The sequence below is a fragment of the Taudactylus pleione genome, unplaced genomic scaffold (assembly GCF_031769625.1).
Source record: "Taudactylus pleione unplaced genomic scaffold, aTauple2 ptg000225l, whole genome shotgun sequence".
NCBI lineage: Eukaryota > Metazoa > Chordata > Amphibia > Anura > Myobatrachidae > Taudactylus > Taudactylus pleione.
This window is the reverse complement of record NW_028284627.1, coordinates 3,093,924-3,112,412: the sequence shown is the minus strand read 5'-3', so window position 1 is coordinate 3,112,412 and position 18,489 is coordinate 3,093,924. Positions and strand designations below refer to the sequence as shown.

Here is an 18,489-nt window from a genome sequence, read left to right as displayed (position 1 = left end):
TAGATTTACTATCTTATGCAAACATATGTCCATCTTCATACATATGGCTCTACCACCCACTGTTTTTCCGGCTGTAGCCTCAATCATTAGCATGGGCACTTACACCCACCCCATACTGGGTGCAAAGCTCCGTCCGACACTGGTGTCCCATCCATCTCCATCTGCAAGCCCCAAACAAGCACAGGAATCGGGGTACACGCCCACAACACTCCCACAATACAGATCTAGATCTAATATGATAAGTTCCCCATGTAATACAGGAGCTATATGAGAGAGACCATCACTACTTGGCAATATAAAGAATAATAGTGTATGGTTCGTGCTAAACATCGATCTATGAAACACACTCACCCCACTTACCTAGTTGGTATTTTGCCTTCTGGTTCCGCTGTGCTCTGGCATACAGTACCACCTGCTGAACCACATCCAGCTGTTCCTGGAGCTGCGGGAAATGGAAATCGGTGCATTCCTGGCAGACTGTGGCAAAATCTGAAATATGACATTAAGGAAAGTCAATTATGTATTACAGGGGGATCAGAATCAGCACACACTGCTACAGCTGATCCAGAATCAGCCCACATTATTATCAGTACAGACTACACCAGCAGGATCAGAATGAGCACACACTATTACAGCAGGATCAGAATGAGCACACACTATTACAGCAGGATCAGAATCAGCACACACTACTACAGCAGGATCAGGATGAGCACACACTACTACAGCAGGATCAGAATCAGCACACACTACTACAGCAGGATCAGAATGAGCACCCACTATTACAGCAGGATCAGAATCAGTACACACTATTACAGCAGGATCAGAATCAGCACACACTATTACAGCAGGATCAGAATGAGCACACTATTACAGCAGGATCAGAATGAGCACCCACTATTACAGCAGGATCAGAATGAGCACCCACTATTACAGCAGGATCAGAATGAGCACACTATTACAGCAGGATCAGAATGAGCACCCACTATTACAGCAGGATCAGAATCAGTACACACTATTACAGCAGTATCAGGATGAGCACACACTACTACAGCAGGATCAGAATGAGCACACTATGGGGGTCATTCAGACCCGCTCGTGAGCGGCAGTACGCTCGCAAGCGGGTCAATGTTCCCCCACTGCGCATGCGCACGACAGAGGGAGCTCCGTCATGTGCATGCGCGAGACCCAGCGAGCGATGGGCTCTCCATCGCTCCGGGTCTCGCACCAAAGGGGGCGTGCTGTCGATGTTGATTGACAGCACGCCCCCTTTGGTGGGCGTGCCGGGGGCGTACCTGCCAGACGGAGGCGTTCCCATGGGAACGCCTACCGTCTCAAGCCGGCCCCACTGACATCACTAGTGATGTCAGTGGGAGTAATTTTGGCTCTGATAGAGCCAAAATCACTCCAGGGCTTGCGGCAGCGAGACCCTACCGAAGGGTCTCCGTCGCAAGTCCGATGGTCGCGATGGTCAAGACCATCGCGACCATCATCATGGACGCTTCCATGAGGATGCTCCAAAAAAAGTTAGGAGGGCCCTGATTCAGAGCGAGCGCTCTGGTCAGAGCGTTCAGCTCTGAATCAGGCCCTATTACAGCAGGATTACAATCAGTACACACTATTACAGCAGGATCAGAATCAGTACACACTATTACAGCATGATCAGAATAAGCACAGACATTAAAGGAATTGCTCACACAATTTAGCCTTTACAGACAGTTTTCAAGGTTTAAAATAATTGATGACACATGTAATATTGCTGGTACTAATGTAGTGAAGCTTTGTGCTATTAGTAGCAAAGGAAAACAGGCTATAGGTTCTTCATAGGTGTCTCCAGTGGCGATTCATTAAAAATAGGATTTTGGTACTTACCAATAAATCCTTTCTCCGATTCCACGGGGGACACTGGAGCTAAGACGGTGGTAGAGTAGAGCCTGGCACTTTAAATAATGTATAAGTGTGACTACCTCCTCCCCCTCTATGCCCCAGTTTAGAAACTGAGCCCGAGAGGAGACAGAGGACAACAGGAAGACGAGAAGTCCACAGAACGGAAAAAGACCGATTGAAGGAGTGACCTACTGAAGGGAGCACATGTAGTCACAACAATAGAATGCAGAGGAACCGCAGTCTAACTAGAAAATAAAGAACCAAAAACAAGAAGGCAGGTAAGCAGCGCTGGGCGGGCGGGCTTCCAGTGTCCCCTGTGGAATTGGAGAAAGGAATTTATCGGTAAGTACCAAAATCTTATTTTATCCACTAGGGGACACTGGAGCATAGGCAATGGGGACGTGTCCCAAAGCTGACCTCCCGTGTGGGAAGCTCTGAGAAACCTTCCGACTAGCAGCCAACCGAAACAGGGACCGACATACACTGACGGAAGGAGAGCTGAGGAACAAGCATCGTAGAGCATAGGAGAAAACCAGAACTCCACGCAGGACAGCCACAGATAGTTCCACAAACTCCCAGCCTAAGCCTTTTTAGTATTTTATTTATTTAATATTTTATTTTTACAGTTTTCCATTGAGGTCAGGCAGACTGCTTACTGCGGTAGTCTGCCTGCTACGTGGGAGCCAGTAACAAAGGAGAACAAGCTATATACTGTAGGTTCTTCATAGGTGCCTCCGGTGGCCATTCATTAAAATGTCAGCGTCTGTACACTAAGTGGCTGCAGAAGAGTTGTTGGCACAAAAACTATACAAATAGAGCACACACACACAAAAAATATATATTTCTGCCCACATACGCAAGCTGAGATGCATCGGAGTCTGCATTGGCAGAATGCACACGTGATACACAACAAGTGACCATCACCAGCATGTATTTACACCTGCTGTATAAGTGTATATGCATGTTCCTGTAGGTCTGCATGAGCTACTGTAAACATAATATAACTGTAGGCGGAAGTGTCAGAGTGGACACTCGGCTGCCTAGGTCAATAAACCTTTCTGTGGATGCGCAGATTGAATTGACACAACATACGCTCCACTTGCGAATCTCCAATATAAAAGCAGGCAAAGATATAACGATAAGCACATTATGTTAAGTTGGAGCAAAATAATGAAAATTATTAGTTTAAAGCTTTAAGTGAGATGCACTAAAACTGGCCACACAAAAGTCGGCATGAGTGGACGGCTCACTACTGGTTTACACTGGGAACGGTTGGCTGTGGTCAGGGGGACTTCACAAGCAGGCAGAGATAATCTTCTGGGGGTATCTTCTAGCCTGCTCCATAACGGCCCAATCCTATTATATGGATTACCACTGGGCTCTTTCTAGTGCCACAAGTGCTGCAATATTAGGACACTTAACAGCTCATTAATGCAGACATTTACTAATCAGGGTTTGTAATCACCGGAGAAGAAAGTAATCATGCAATTTATGGTCATTGTTCACTTTACGCATTGTGCTGAAGTTTGCTGGATCTATAAAACTCTCAATGCTGGTGGCAAGCCAGATCTTACGGAAACTTTATACAACCTCCCCCAGAGAAGAACAATAGGAACCAGACTTGAAGTCTCGGTCCACTTTTACCATTTGTTTTTAGCTATTCAGTTCCCAGAATCATAGTTAGCTATTTGTGAAATACAAATTCCACCCACTTTGTTTTTCATATTAGTGGTACCAATAAGTAGCAGAAGACACTTGGCCCAGGTACAACGCTATGGTAATGTCATCATACAGTGTTCCTGGACAGCGCTATGGTGATGTCTTCAAATAGGGTTACTGGACTGAGCTATGATGAGATCATCAGACAGTGTTCCCGACCTGTGCTATGGTGATGTCATCATACAGTGTTTCTGGATCAGGCTATGGTGATGTCATCAGCCAGTGGTACTAGGTGTGCTGGACGTTGTACAGTCACAGAGAGGGATAGAACAAAGCAGAAAGGACCCTATGTAGGACAATGAAGTCACAGTGGACCTAATGCTCGGTTACTACACCACTGGCTGTAACTGCCTCAGGGAAATACCTGGTTATCGGGCCCAATGAAACAGACTGTGATATACTCATGTAAATCATGCACTCGAATATCCTACAAGCAACAATGCAGCAAATTAAAAGCACACCAACACTATTTGTTAAAGCTTTCCTATATCATGTATCTCATGGAGTCCTAAAGAGATTCATTTCTATAAACATTTGTAAAGAAATGCTTTCTGTACACTATGGGACACTACCTGCCACAAACAGCAGCTAATCATCCTATTTGGATCCATAATTGTTCTTGCTATGAACTCAGAGAAAATAAGTCTTCTCTTATTGCCCATTTAACTTTTGAAACAGCTCATTTACCACCTTCTGGTGAGAAGTGGTACTACAGCAGCAGTGCTCAGCCATGTCTCATGATTTTGTAGCAAGGCACATCTCCAAACTTGTCACCAATAATGCTCTATATACGTACAATGCCCTTGCTATTGCTTATTACAAGCAAGACCCAATACGAAGAAGATTTGTTCCCAGAAAAATAAGTAATAGGAAACAAAGAACGGCAGTATCTCAAAGTTATGTGAACACTTTGCACAACATCCTCTCTCTGTTCTGATTCAGAGATGACCATTAGTGTGATTGCAGCTGAAATTTCATACGCAACGCAGCTGCGAGAATATGCTAATGCATTCACAAAGCACAGCCGGCTTAAAGACGCCCATAGCTGACTTCTTAATAGCGTATGGTGTCACTTATCAGTGTAAATATTGGTGACATCGATGCAAGCAGCCATCTTGCCCTTGCGACAGTTTTGACCTGCCACAGACTCGGCTGCTCTCCTGACATGCAGAGGGCTATCATGCTGCGTAACAAGGGCTAATTTATGCATGCCCAAGTAACGGAGTTTAAACACTAAGATACACCTGCGTTTTTCTGACCACCCTCAAACGCTGACTACCCATCACTCACTTTGCAATGGATTCCTATGTATGTCCATAATCGCAATGCGAACGGTGCGCATTCGCAGTCCGGCTTATACGCATAGGCATGCAATTGCTTGATCTGCGTGCGGAATTGCCGTTGCGTTCAGCTATGAATCAGGCCCCGAGTCACCTGATGAAGCCAGGATCCATACGGTGCTGTAGCTCACAGCTCAGGAGCATGCAATCACTGCAATGGAAATTATTACATGGTCCTGATCAGCTTTATTGAAGGTGGCTTTGGTTTGTTTTGTTGACAGTCATTATTTAGACACCATAAAGTCAGCGCTGACAATATGTCTACATGTTCAAAATGCTGACAGCCTAATGCCAACTGGTACATAATGTCTATACCCAATTTTAAGCCCAACCCCAATCCTAAAATTTCTATTGTTGACATTTAAACTGTGTCGACATTTCAGATGTCAACACATTTAATGTGTCAACAATTCCGGTGTCGACATTTTCACTGCGATGACATTATGACATTTCAATATTATGGTGTTGACGTTATGACTGCGTGCCATTGAAGGTACATGGGCTTTTTTCAGGTCAGACAGAAGAGAGCATGTTGCCCTAACCTGCAGTGCTTTTGTTACTGTGCCCATCATACCTCTTTTAATTCCGCTGTAAGAATTAATGCGGTTATCCACCAGCAGGACCAGGCCACACAGGGATGTTGAATACAGAGAGAGGGCAGTTTGTAGTCTGTGCAACTTGACTCCGCTCCGGTGATTCCGTTTGTGACGGCAGAAATCCAACATGTCAGCTCTCAGCAGCCTCAGATTGTGCATGGTCTTCAGCTGTGCCCCTAGGGAGACAAGGCACAGTACATCATCCTGATTTGCCAATCCATTTACCACACAGCATGGCAACATGCGGGCGCTGCAAAATAAAAGTTCTGAGGCTATAGGGAATGCTGGCACTTTTAATTCCAGTGCAGAGGCAATGCCAGCAGACAACTACTTCCATTTACAGAAAAAAACTATTGCAATCAATTGTAACAGCTGCACACAACTGATGAATAATGAGGGTTTATTGGTCCTATGTTGTATTCATGTATTGATTTTTTTTTTTGTTAGTCATTACAAGTATTTCATTCACTCCACATATTTTTTTTATCTTCATTTAAGGATGAATACAACAAGCATTTTGCTTATTATATACTGGCTAACACAATTATTATTATACTTATTTACTTATATAGTGTCACAGACTGTACAGCGAAAATTGTCGCCAAAGGAGCTTACAGTCTATATTTCCGCACTTATAGCCTACCATGCAGGGGTTGACATCTCATGTAACCACCTAATCGGGGCACATTATGTCACGGTACCGCTTGTATGTTCCCTCTCACATCTGGGGCTCGCTGACTACCCAGTTATGTACTGAGGGTTCCGATAGGCCTTACCCAAGTGTATTGTGAAACTTTCTTCCAGCTGCCCATGTTCCTCATACAGAGGACGGCTGGAATCTGCCGGTTCCTGAAGGCGACTTGGCTGCACCTTAATTTCCTCACTATGAAACAAAATGGGTAGAATGAAATCGGTGAGGGGAAGGTGGAATATCTATCTGCGTGTGTGTTGTATTCAGTCTGGAATCTAACCTTATAAAACTGTTGTTGGGATTCTTGAGGTCCTGGTGTAACTTTATCACCCAGTCCTGATACTCTTGTTTCTGGATGGTTGACAACTGTTTCAACTCTGTGATCCATTTGTTTTCCAATATCTGTAAACATATAGAGAAAATAGCACCATTATGAGATAATTATTGAAAGGAGGATTCTCCATTTGTGGGCTGCAAAGCATCTTTATTTTGTTTTTCTGTGCCCCAGGAGTGTGCACCCTTTCTATTTGGGCTGGAAGTTTTGTTTTGCAGTGAACTGCGTGGGGGGAGACCTGTAGGTGTGCTGTCACCAAGCCTGTCCCCTATACTCCTGGGCTCCTAGAGAACAGTCGCCAGGTCACGAATCAATGGATGAGTGGAGGCTTCAAGGCGGGTCGCGGGTGCCATAACTGTGGCTGAACAGTTCCGCAGCCCTGTCTCTCTCACTGCGATTGATGCAGGGCTTGCTGCGGCCTTCCTCTGAAGCCCCACCCACATCTGTAGGACAGTGTTCTGATTGGATCCTATATATACTTTACTATCCTCCTGGAACGTCCGGGTGAGTCCCCACAGACTCCTGTAGGAGTAGGCTACAGTCACTTGAGTTACTGAGACACAAGTACACATGCCCTGTGTATGAATAACAAGGTTGTCACTCATTACTGTGGTAGCAATGGTGTGGCCAAAATGAACCAAATAGAATCACTCCAGCTGTTCCATGTTTATTGTTAAGGTCAGCTGATTTGCATACTCTGAACATTACATATATTACTATATTTTTTATTCCAGGCTTCACCTGGTTGTTAAGGGATGTGGGCGATTATAAATATAGGAGGGAAATTGTTTTAGTTATATTCTAATGTATGAATTGTGCTAACTGTGCTCAAACAGGGAAATCCTGCTGTATCTGCTACCCCTGGCAACTAGAAGTGGGAAAATGCCATCTCAGATGCTGCGTTGCATATCACCTGCTGAGATTCGAAATGCTGAGCGGCTACTGAGTTGACATCTTGGTCACTCAATGACTTCCCCAGCTCCTGCATGACTTTATTCATCTCTAGTCCTTGTCTGTGGGGACAAAACAGATCATTATTTAGGAAGATTCCTGGATGCATGAAGTGTTGGCAAAATGCCTTATGTTTCAGGGTGCTACACACACCACTGACTTATTATGAGAATATGGCCCTCATTCAGAGCCGCTCGCTATTTGCGGTCGTTCATTCTAAAACAAGGGGTGGCTATTCAAATGAACCGTTCGCTAATTGCGGTCTGTTCACGCCTCTAAGTCTGAACGAGCGAGCAAAACTTGCGGTTGTAATTTTGAAAAATACGCCCCCTTGCCGCTCGCACCATACGTCATGTCCGCTATTTATTAGATTAATCGAGTACATCGAACAGCGTATGAACTGCTCGCTATTCTTGTGGCTGGTTTTTTCAACCGCTATTTTGCGAGCAGTTCGGAGTAAAAAAAAACCAAGTGACGTGGTCAATGACGCTGCTGTATTAATTATGCACTCCCTTAAAACGCCCGTTTTGACCTTTAAGCACGCCTGCGATCTAATTCCACACCCCCGTTTTCAAGCACCTTCCCCTGTTACCACCCACATACGCCTCCTTCTGTCACTCAAAATAGCAGGCATTCGCTATATAGCGAACAAACGATTTTCGGCCGCACTGACTGGTTCGCGCATGCGTATTAAAATCCGTACACATGCGCAGATGTGCGAACATCGGTCAGAACGAACGAGCGGCCGCTTACGAGCGGCTCTGAATCAGGGCCTATATCAGTACTGAATGAGGCTCTGCAAGGACCGTACTTCTATGAATATCTTTATCGATAGTTTCCAAATGGAACAAAAAAACATTACTAATCTGAATGCAGAAATACAGGTATGGTCAGCCATCCCTATCTTGACAATAAGAGAATTACTTTAGCGAATGCCCATCGCTTTCATGCTCTTCTCTCTCTACAGGTCAATCCCCATAACTCTGGTGGCTAGCAGCCGAGAGAGGTGGAAATACAAAGGACTCAGCAAGACTTAGAGCACTAGAATACAGAGAAATACCGCTCTCTGAGTTTCTTCAGCTCCACGTCTCTTTCACCCAGCAGCTCCGAGATGCTGACAAAGTAATTGTGCTCCAGGTTCAGGAGTGTTTCGGAAGCCGGAGAATGGATTAGGTCGTGGTAAATATCGGCAAAGTCTTCATCCTGACTGGGTTCCTCTGGACGTGCATGTTCTAGAGTAGTCTGTAGGGAGGGGAGAATGTAGCTTATGAATCCAATAGGGACCAGTAATACATGAATATTAGTCAGGTCTCACTCGCCAATATTAGTTGAGGCCTCATGAATATTAGTCGGGGCCCCAATTTTGACAATGGTTTGCAGCAAAGTGACAGGTTGTATACAGCCCACTAAAGAGATTTCTTCATTGTGCAGGTGAGGTGTCCACTTTATTGTAATCAAATGTCACATTATATTAATCTTCATTTACTACACTGTGTATACTTTTATACAGAGCTTTATGTAGAAGTTTCCCATCAATAAGAGCTTACAGTATACCATTACCAGGACACAGGTAAATGAAGGAGGCTGCGGGCGACGTAGCTGCGTTTGCCATTTATTACGCACCAATACAAAGCAATTGAGGTCTTACTAAAAGTACTGCTCAAATCTTTGGACGACCGGGTAAATCAGCAAAGGTCCTTCCTAAAAATCAATCTGCACAGGTCTATTATAATTCTCACAAGCAAATTAAATTTTTTTTTTACAATTTATAGGAGTTAGAACGGGGCAAAATTCTGACTAAACTGGAAATAGTGTTTAAAGATGTTGTGCATAACAATAGACATTACAGCTAAATGTCCATGTCACTCACACAGACAGTGACAAATCCATAGCATACATTATCTGTATTAGCAGCGTTCTACTGCCCCCTAGTGACAGTTTCCCTATTTTAGCCTGAAAGAGAGGAGTTTAATTTAATGAAGCTTAATGCTATAGATGTGCCCATATTTATTTATGACCAGTTATTTATATAGCGCACACATATTCCGCAGCGCTTTACAGAGAATATTTGGCCACTTGCATCAGTCCCTGCCCCAATGGAGCTTACAATCTATATTCCCTACCACATGATCACACACATACACACTAGGGCTAATTTTTGTCAGGAGCCAATTAACCTACCAGTTTATATTATTGGATTGTGGGAGCAAACCGACGTGGAAACCATAGGAAACCCACGCAAGCACGAGGAAAACATACAAACTTCACACTGTTAGGGCCGTGGGCATCGAACACAAGACCTCAGTGCTGTGAGGCAATAATGCTTACCGTTACACCAACAGCATTTCCTCATATTGCGCTAAATAGCCCTGTTTGTCACACCATGAATTTTGCAACTAAGCTGCGCAAAGAGTTCCCCACACGCTTTGTGCTGAAAATACTTCTTAGTCACATCAATAATGCTACAAAAGTACAATGCACGAGTATCCTGGACAGTGGTGCTGTCACTGCGTGCAGCTGTGTGCGACTCCGATGCTAACCTGGATAAAAAGGCAAATGACTGATGGACCGTTACAAATGAATCGCAGTGTGCAGCCCGCCTTGCCGCGTTGTTCTTAATCTGCGACTTTATACTAACTCCATTGTGACAGAATTAATACTCCTAAAGTTCCAGGACACTATAAGCAGCGCTGATTGCAGCCAGAATGCAACACAGACACTAAATTCAGAAGTATGAAAGTCTGGGAATTGCAACCCATGGTGGAGGGACTAAATCACGCCATGCATATCGCACCATATGGCTTAAAATCGATAGGTGAATGGAGACACATTTGTATGCATCTGGTTATTTGACTTGTATTTTAGCGCTTGATATATGGGGACATTCCTAAAGTGCAGGTGTCTCTTACAGTGCAGGAAACCATTTTGTTCCTGGGAATACAATTTACTAGGAACCAGTGATATGAGAGTCTCCTAATGCTTTAACTGCTTCATGACTGGGCCATTCCTTAAGGTTTGTCTAAGTGACAATTAAACTCACAAGTGGTTCTTAATTTATATAACTAGATTTGATAATGGACTTTTTTTTACTTTTATAACACCCCTTTTACACCAGAGCAAAAACCTGGGTTTTTGCTGGGTCTACACGGGTTGCAGCTCAGTGTAAAAGGGTCCCTGAAAAATAACCTGGGTCAAGTGACCCTGCAATCCAACCCAGGTAGCTACTAGGGTTGGACCCAGGATGAACCCAGGTAATGCTGCAGTGTAAACGGTGCAACCAGGGTTATCTGATCTGGATCATGCCTAAAATGAGCGGATTGGTGGTTGTGGAGCAGTCACCTCCCACTTTTTATTACCTCACAGGTTTAGCAGGGCAGACCTGAGTTCAGTGTGAACAGGGCTGACCTGGGAGTAACCCAGATCAAAGGTGCAGTGTAAATGGGTCTGACCTGGGTCTGACCAGGGTTGGAACCATGTCCAAAAACCCAGGTCGGACCTGGGTTTTTGGTGGAAAAGAGGTATAAGTAGAGCAGAAATATGAAGAAATAAAAGTACATTTTCTTTAATTTAAATAACAAAAATGATGACATTACCAGTTCACCTACGTCAGGTGTGCTGTATGGAACATGTGAACAAAGTTATATGGTCTCTATACACAGAGGAGTATATAAAATATTTTTTTATACCATGACATGACCGACTGACTGCAAATGTCATGCTTTGCCAGAAACCCAGAGACACACCTGGGGGTAAATTTAAGATTGATTTCCAGCCCTGGGCTGACCAGTTTGGGGCTGGGTTTACATTATGGCAGGGGAACCGAATGATGTGTGTTTCCCTGCTAAAGTGTAAGCCCCTCGGTTGGTTCAGCCCAGTACTGGTTACTGGGAAAATGGGGGGACCCCACACCGGTTTTCACCCCGATTTTCCAGTACCAGAATCGGCTGTACAAACGATAGATCGCCTAGTGTGTACCCAGCATAACGGTCAGAGAATATAAAGTGGTCTATTGGGGCAATTTAATTGTTTGAGAGAATTCAATTCAATTGTTTTCATGACCAGCATTCACGCGCCCTAATACAAGCTATTCGCCGCGTTAAGCGGCTTTTCTCATGTTAAGTACTCGGCGTGCTGCAGTTACACGAACAGCCCCAAACCAGTCTTTACGCAGATGTCTGCATGCACCTCAGAAGGGTGAGAGCAAAAATCTGATATAAGTGCAGCCTCTGGACTGGTCGACCAAAGCAACTGAATTAGCTCCCATGCATTTTAGACGGGAGCTAATTCTCTCAAACAATTGAATCACCCCCTAAGAATCTATACTATTCTCACCTCTTTGCTATAGACAGCCTCATTGCTTCCTCACCTCTGTATAGGCTTTCATCCAGGTATTGGCCAATATCCCAACATCTGCCTGACCTGACTTTACGGATTCCAGGGCCTGCTCAGCTTCTCTGTCAAAATCTTTAATGGTTTCCTCTTCCACAAACTGACTGAGAGATTTTTTAAGATCTGTGAAAATAAAGAGAGCATTAAAACCCTGGCAGACTGCATTCTTTGTTTCCATGGTTACCGACGCTGCAAAGGAAAGTCGGCTATTCATAAACTGGCTATCAAATGGCAAGAGCAGTTTGATTCTGAGCTTTCAACGGGCAATTTCATTCAAAACTCCCACTTCAAGTGTTATGAACTATTGCAATGAGTAGTAGTACTTATAATTATGATGATAAATAAGCAACATCATATGTACGGTTTTCATTTGAAATAGTTTCTATGGAAAGTAAAATAGCATGAACATAGCAATGACCATGGTAAGTGTATTCCCGGAGTCATGTTCCACAGAAAATGTCTGGTGTTATATCCGAAACTTCACTGTACTGCAAAGGGTCAAAAATGTTATCAACTCTATGTAGCATACAGCCGTAACGAAATCTAAGGGCTTTTACAGATGTTCATCATAGTTGCTTATTACTTCCCAGCTCGGAACGGGGGATGGTAAAAACCCTGGAAAAAGTGACAAACAAATGGGGGAAAACAGAACTTTGGCATTATCTTTTTTATTTAAAGTTGCCCTTTAAACATCTACAGGTTGAGTCTCCCATATCCAAAATGCTTGGCACCAGGGGTATTTTGGTTAACGGAATATTCCGTATTTTGGAATATTTGCATATCATATCATAATGAGATATCTTGGGAATGGGGCCCAAATATACACACAGAATGTATTTATGTATTATATACACCTTATACACATAGCCTGCAGGTCATTTTATACAGTATTTTCAATAATTTTGTGGCTCAAGCAAAGTTTGTGTACAGAAATGAAATTCATTTATGTTTCATATACACCCTATACACACAGCCTGAAGGTAATTTTATACAATATTTTTAATAATTTGTGCCTTAGACAAATTTTGTGTACATTGAACCATCAAAAATCAAAAGGTTTCACTATCTCAGTCATGCCAAAATAATTCCGCATTTCGGAATATTTGGATATGGGAGACTCAACCTGTATTTCCAAAATACTGGCAGACACACTAAGTTAAAGTTTTAGAACAGAGACCTGCACAGGCTTACCAATGGTTAACTGCATAAAAGGAGAACATGAGCTACAAAAATGTTGGAAACTAATACTATACGAGGATGGTTCAATAAATAGGACTTTGGTACTTACCAGTAAAATCTCTTTCTCCGATTCCATAGGGCCACTGGAGTCACACTGGGGTATAGACGGGTGTTCTACGGAGCCTGGCACTTTAAATTTCCCTGAAAACTGAAACTGGCTCCTCCCCCTCTATACCCACTTGACTCAGTTAAGACTAACCAAGCCAAGTAGAAATGGAAAACAGAGGCAAACGAAGAGAGAAGAAACATAGGAGGAACCAAGGAAAAGAAGAACAGACGGCAAGAACACATGCAGACAACCAAGAGGAAATTAAGCCTCAGCGCAGAGGTGGGCAACCAGTGTCCACTATGGAATCGGAGAAAGATTTTACTGGTAAGTACCAAAATCCTATTTTCTCCTTCTTCCATAGGGGACACTGTAGTCACACTGGGGAAGTCCCAAAGCACCCCTCCAGGGTGGAAGAGCGCCTGCAGAACACTCCAGCCAAAGCAGAATCCGAGGCCACAAACGTATCAAACTGATAGAAACGAACAAAAGTGTGAACCGAGGACCAGGTGGCCGCCCGGCAAAGCTGCGATGCAGAAACCCCTCTGCGCACCGCCCAAGACGTTCCACCCGCCCGTGTAAAATGTGCCGAGATGGATGCTGGTGGAGACGTATGATTAGCCAAGTAGGTCTGACGGATAGTAAAACGAATCCATCTCGCCAAGGTCTGCTTGGAAGCTGGCCATCCTCTCTTAGCAGCATCAAAAATAATAAATAAGGAATCCGACTTGCGCACGGACTCAATACGGTAGACATAGATACGCAGAGCCCAAACCACATCCAGGGACTGGGAAGAGGTGTCTGGAAAATCCAGGACAACAATTGGCTTGTTTAAGTGAAAAGACGAAACCACCTTAGGTAAGAAATCAGGCCTAGTGCGCAGCACCGCTCGGTCCTCATGGAAATTCAGATAAGGGGAACGGCACTATAATTCCCCAAGCTCGGAGACCCTCTGAGCCAAAGCCAATGTCAGAAGAAGAACAGACTTCCAAGACTAGAATCTAAGCTCCACCTTCTCCAATGGCTTGAAAACAGGTGATTGGAGAAAATCCAAAACCAGGTTCAGATCCTACAGGGCTGTAGGAGGCGCAAACGGCGGCTGGACCCAAAGCACGCCCTGCAAAAAAGTCTGAAGCTCCGGAAGCAGAGCTAAACACTGCTGGAAAAAATGGAAAGGGCTGACACCTGTACCTTAAGCAAACCTACCCGGAAATCTGCATCCAGACCTGTCTGCAGTAAAAAAAAGGCGGCGGGACAGGTGGAAAGAAAAGGCAGAGAACCCTCGCCACTCACCCCAGGTCACATAAGACCTCCATATACGATGGTACTGAGCAGCCATCACTGGCTTCCTAGCACGAAGCATGGTGGGAACAACTTCGTCCGGGATACCCAGACTCCTCAGGATGGCGGTCTCAACAGCCACACCGTCAAACACAGACGCTGTAAGTCAGGTTATACAAAAGGACCCTGCTGAAGAAGATCCCTCCGCAGAGGTAGAGGCCACAGAGCGTTTGCGAGAAGGAGGTGGATGTCCGGGTACCACGCTCAGCGAGGCCAATCCGGAACTACTAAGATGACCATGGCGGACTCTCGCTTGACGCGTTTGAGTACTCAAGGTAACAGAGGAAAAGAAGGAAACAGGTAAACCAGGCTGTACCGCCACGGAATGGTTAGAGTATCCACCGCTTCTACGGACGGATCCCGTGTCCTGGAAAAATACCGTGGCAACTGGTGGTTCCTTCAGGAGTCCAATAGATCTATCTGTGGTCGTCTCCGTCGCTGGACTAGCATCTGGAACACCTCTGGATGAAGAGCCCACTGTCTTTGGTGAGGTCCTGATGACTGAGATAGCTGCCTCCCAGTTCTTGACTCCTGGGATGAACGCTGCAGAGACGGCCTCTGCGTGAAGTTCTACCCACGTCAGAATGCGACTTACTTCTTTCATAGCTGCGTGGCTGTGAGTCTGAGATAACTCAGACATAGCCCCAGCTAAGGTAGCTATCCATGCTGGAGCTGGAGCAGATAAACTAGGAGCAGAGTCCTCAGACTCACAGCTCTCACACAAAGCCCCACTGTCGGAGCGAGCATGTGAAAACACACACACACACACACCTCACCTGAGCAGAAATTGCTAAGGGGGAGAAGTCAAAAGGACTACCTTTCCAAATGGCCTGTAAACCTCCCTCACCACTACCCCCAATGTAACTCACAGGTCCCTGGGGAGGATGTGCAGCCTGTCTGCACGCTGTCTCAAGATGCAAGCACCCTGCTCCATGGGCACTCTGTCTAAACTGAGTCAGGTGGGGTATAGAGAGGGAGGAGCCCGTTTCAGTTTTCAAGGAAATTTAAAGTGCCAGGCTCCGTAGAAGACCAGTCTATACCCCAGTGTGACTCAAGTGTCCCCTATGGAAGGTAACAAGACATCTCACTGCGTAAATTTATTCAACTCATACATATACGTAATTACGTATAATCAATAGTATGGCCTTGGTACAGAATTTTTTTTCCACATGGTACAGAAGCTTGGACAGGTATCAGGACTAACAGCACACCAAGGCATCTATCCCTGCATAGAAGAAATTAGTGTCAAGTGCCTGAGACGAGGACATGACGTTTTGCTGAACTTTGCAGTCGGTTGCGAAACGCGCCTTCCAACCAGGTGCTTCTTCGACGGTCCAAAGAGATATAAATCACATGGTGCCAGGTTAGGGCTGTAGATAGGATGTGCTTGGCCGGCCAGATTGCTGCTAATCTTGAACATCTGTCCTGCCGTTGCCAAAGGCAGTCCACCAAACCTGTTTCCGTGACATGACGTTACCATCGTACACCTGTACAAGTTGGTGATGAATATCAACTGCTGATGTGCCCTTTAGACACAGAAATCTGATCACACTACGCATGTCAATGTTTGACCATGTTTCCGTCAGCTGCGCCATCTTACAACTGATGTTGGGACAGTATGACTGATAGGAGGCGCAATCTAATGGCTGTGAGGGGAAGCAGTGGTCTACCTGCTCTGCCCTGGCGGGAAATTAGAATGAAATAGAGAAGATTACACATGTGAGAGGTCTTGTTAACTTACTTATTAAACCACCCTCGTAAGTGAAAATAAAAAAGCAGACTTACAACATGGTTAAATATTATACATTACCCTTTTTTTTACATGTCAGGACAAATTTATTTACACAGTAATAACCATATTCGGATTGAATAGGTAGTTACAGATACAAACATGCTGTCTGTCTGAATTGTGGACAGTTCTGGGGATGCTGACCTATGTATGCATTATTTTTGAAGGTCAGTATATCTATTGAAACATACACCTCAATTAAGTGCAGTGAATCACTGTACAGATAGGACCATGTTAAACAGCTGGCCTGGAGTATATTGCGGACTGTGAGTCCCTCTTAGAAGCTTCTAAGTAACTGGTTCATTAACTACAAGTGACATCACCTAGTGCTCAGCACAACATACACATGGGAGAGCGCTGGCCTGGCTGTAACAATGAACCTTTGAACAGCCTTTTTCGGACATCAACCTATTCAGACGACAAAGTATCTTGTTTAAGTAATACATATGTAAAGCATAAAGAGGCTGATGTGGAAAATAACACAAGTCGACTCCCACATTGCGTATGCGGAACTAAATGCGCATATTCACCTGTACCCTGCAGCCGGACACCCCCTGTATGTAGCTTGGGTTCATAACCGTCATCATCATCAGCGCACACATACATCAGCCTTATGCTGGGTACACACTGGAGTGATGTGCGCGCTACTGCGGTGGCATGTGATGTTAGGCGGTTTGATGTGCTGCACAACAAGCCTGGCGATATAGCATGTGGCGCCATGCATGTTTATGGAGGACGGAACGAGTGATTGTTCCCTCCTTCATTAATCGCTGCAGTGTGGAGTGTCAATCACGCGATGTCCAGGGTGAAGGCGAATCACCCTGAACATCGTCACGAGTGCCGGTTGTCTCAGTGTGGACCCGGTATTACTCCATGTGCGATGGATCTGTCTGAAAGCAGGAGTGATTACACACAGGCACAATTCGCCATACCCTGTAATTCCACTGACAACCCCTCAGTGAAGTTAGACTAATTCAGAGTGCCCTGTTACACCCACAAGTGTTTGGTGAGTGTGCGAATCTTCATCACCCGTAGATGAGTATATGTGGTTACAGCGCAAGCGAGAGCACGCAAGATACGCTTTGCAAATGGACTTGGGTTCAACTCTGCATTAGCCCCTATAGCGCTAGCTATTTTATACGGATACAACCTAAAATATAACCTTACATTTTATTACTTTTATTCTTGGATTGAACGGTCCAATTGTGGCTGACAATGGCTTTTAGCATTCACTGTACTACAGCAATACAGGTTGCAGCAGACGCAGCGATTAGATGTATAGCGTCACCTATAGTTCAGACTGCTGCAAACCCCTCAGGTGAATGGAATAAAGGAACCCCATACTTATTTTGAATTGCAAGTGACATGTGCGAAGTTGGCAGACACTACATGAATCAATCAATTTCTCTGCTCATATAACAGAAAGTAGGTAAAATAAAGATCTCCGATTTCTACCACATAATCCATCCATTACCTCATTCAGGCACAAAAAAGGCTTATTTTGGATTTAATATCCATTTTAAAAGCCCCAGGAAAGTGCGAGGCAGCACCTGTACAATTTAACAAGGTTAGGGAGTAAAGGGAAGATGGTTATTGGTGAAATATATCAGGTACTTTAAAAAAATATTAAAATCAGACAAGTGCGCGAAACTCGAATAACGACGGCCAAGCCGTCGTTATGGGTCTCGCACCAAAGGGGACGTGCTGTCGATGGTGATTGACAGCACGCCCCCTTTGGTGGGCATGCCGGGGGCGTGGCTGCCCAGAAGGAGGCATTCCCATGGGAACGCCTACCGTCTGGGGCCGGCCCCACTGACATCACTAGTGATGTCAGTAGGAGTGCTTTTGGCTCTGATAGAGCCAAAAGCACTCCAGGGCTTGCGGCAGCGAGACCCTACCGCAGGGTCTCGTCGCAAGCCCGATGGTTGCGATGGTCTTGACCATCGCGACCATCATTTTGGCCTCTCGCTATAGCTGTGGGTGGTCACCCACAGCTATGCGAGCGGCCAGGAGGCCGCTCCAAAAAGGAGAAGGGACAGCCCTGATCCAGAGCGAGCGCTCTGTCAGAGCGTCCGGCTCTGAATCAGGGCCTCTGTCCTCAGGACCCCACACAGGTCACATTTTACAGGTCACCCAGCAGGTGCACAGGTGTATTCATCACTCACTGACA

The 18,489-nt window shown here is 45.0% G+C and overlaps 1 protein-coding gene across 3 annotated transcripts in view; it reads right to left on the bottom strand.

Annotated features, from left to right (window-relative positions):
• The window catches only part of FERRY3 (FERRY endosomal RAB5 effector complex subunit 3), a 70,490-nt gene that overhangs the window by 44,445 nt on the left and 7,556 nt on the right, over window positions 1–18,489 (bottom strand). For all 3 annotated transcript variants that reach the window (XM_088478908.1, XM_088478909.1, XM_088478910.1), the window contains exons 3-9: window positions 11,882–12,027; window positions 8,576–8,757; window positions 7,478–7,577; window positions 6,511–6,632; window positions 6,316–6,422; window positions 5,518–5,715; window positions 361–489 (exon numbers count right to left, since the gene is read on the bottom strand). In XM_088478908.1, coding sequence (XP_088335034.1) covers window positions 361–489; window positions 5,518–5,715; window positions 6,316–6,422; window positions 6,511–6,632; window positions 7,478–7,577; window positions 8,576–8,757; window positions 11,882–12,027 — 984 coding nt within the window. The remainder of the gene's footprint in view (window positions 1–360; window positions 490–5,517; window positions 5,716–6,315; window positions 6,423–6,510; window positions 6,633–7,477; window positions 7,578–8,575; window positions 8,758–11,881; window positions 12,028–18,489) is intronic.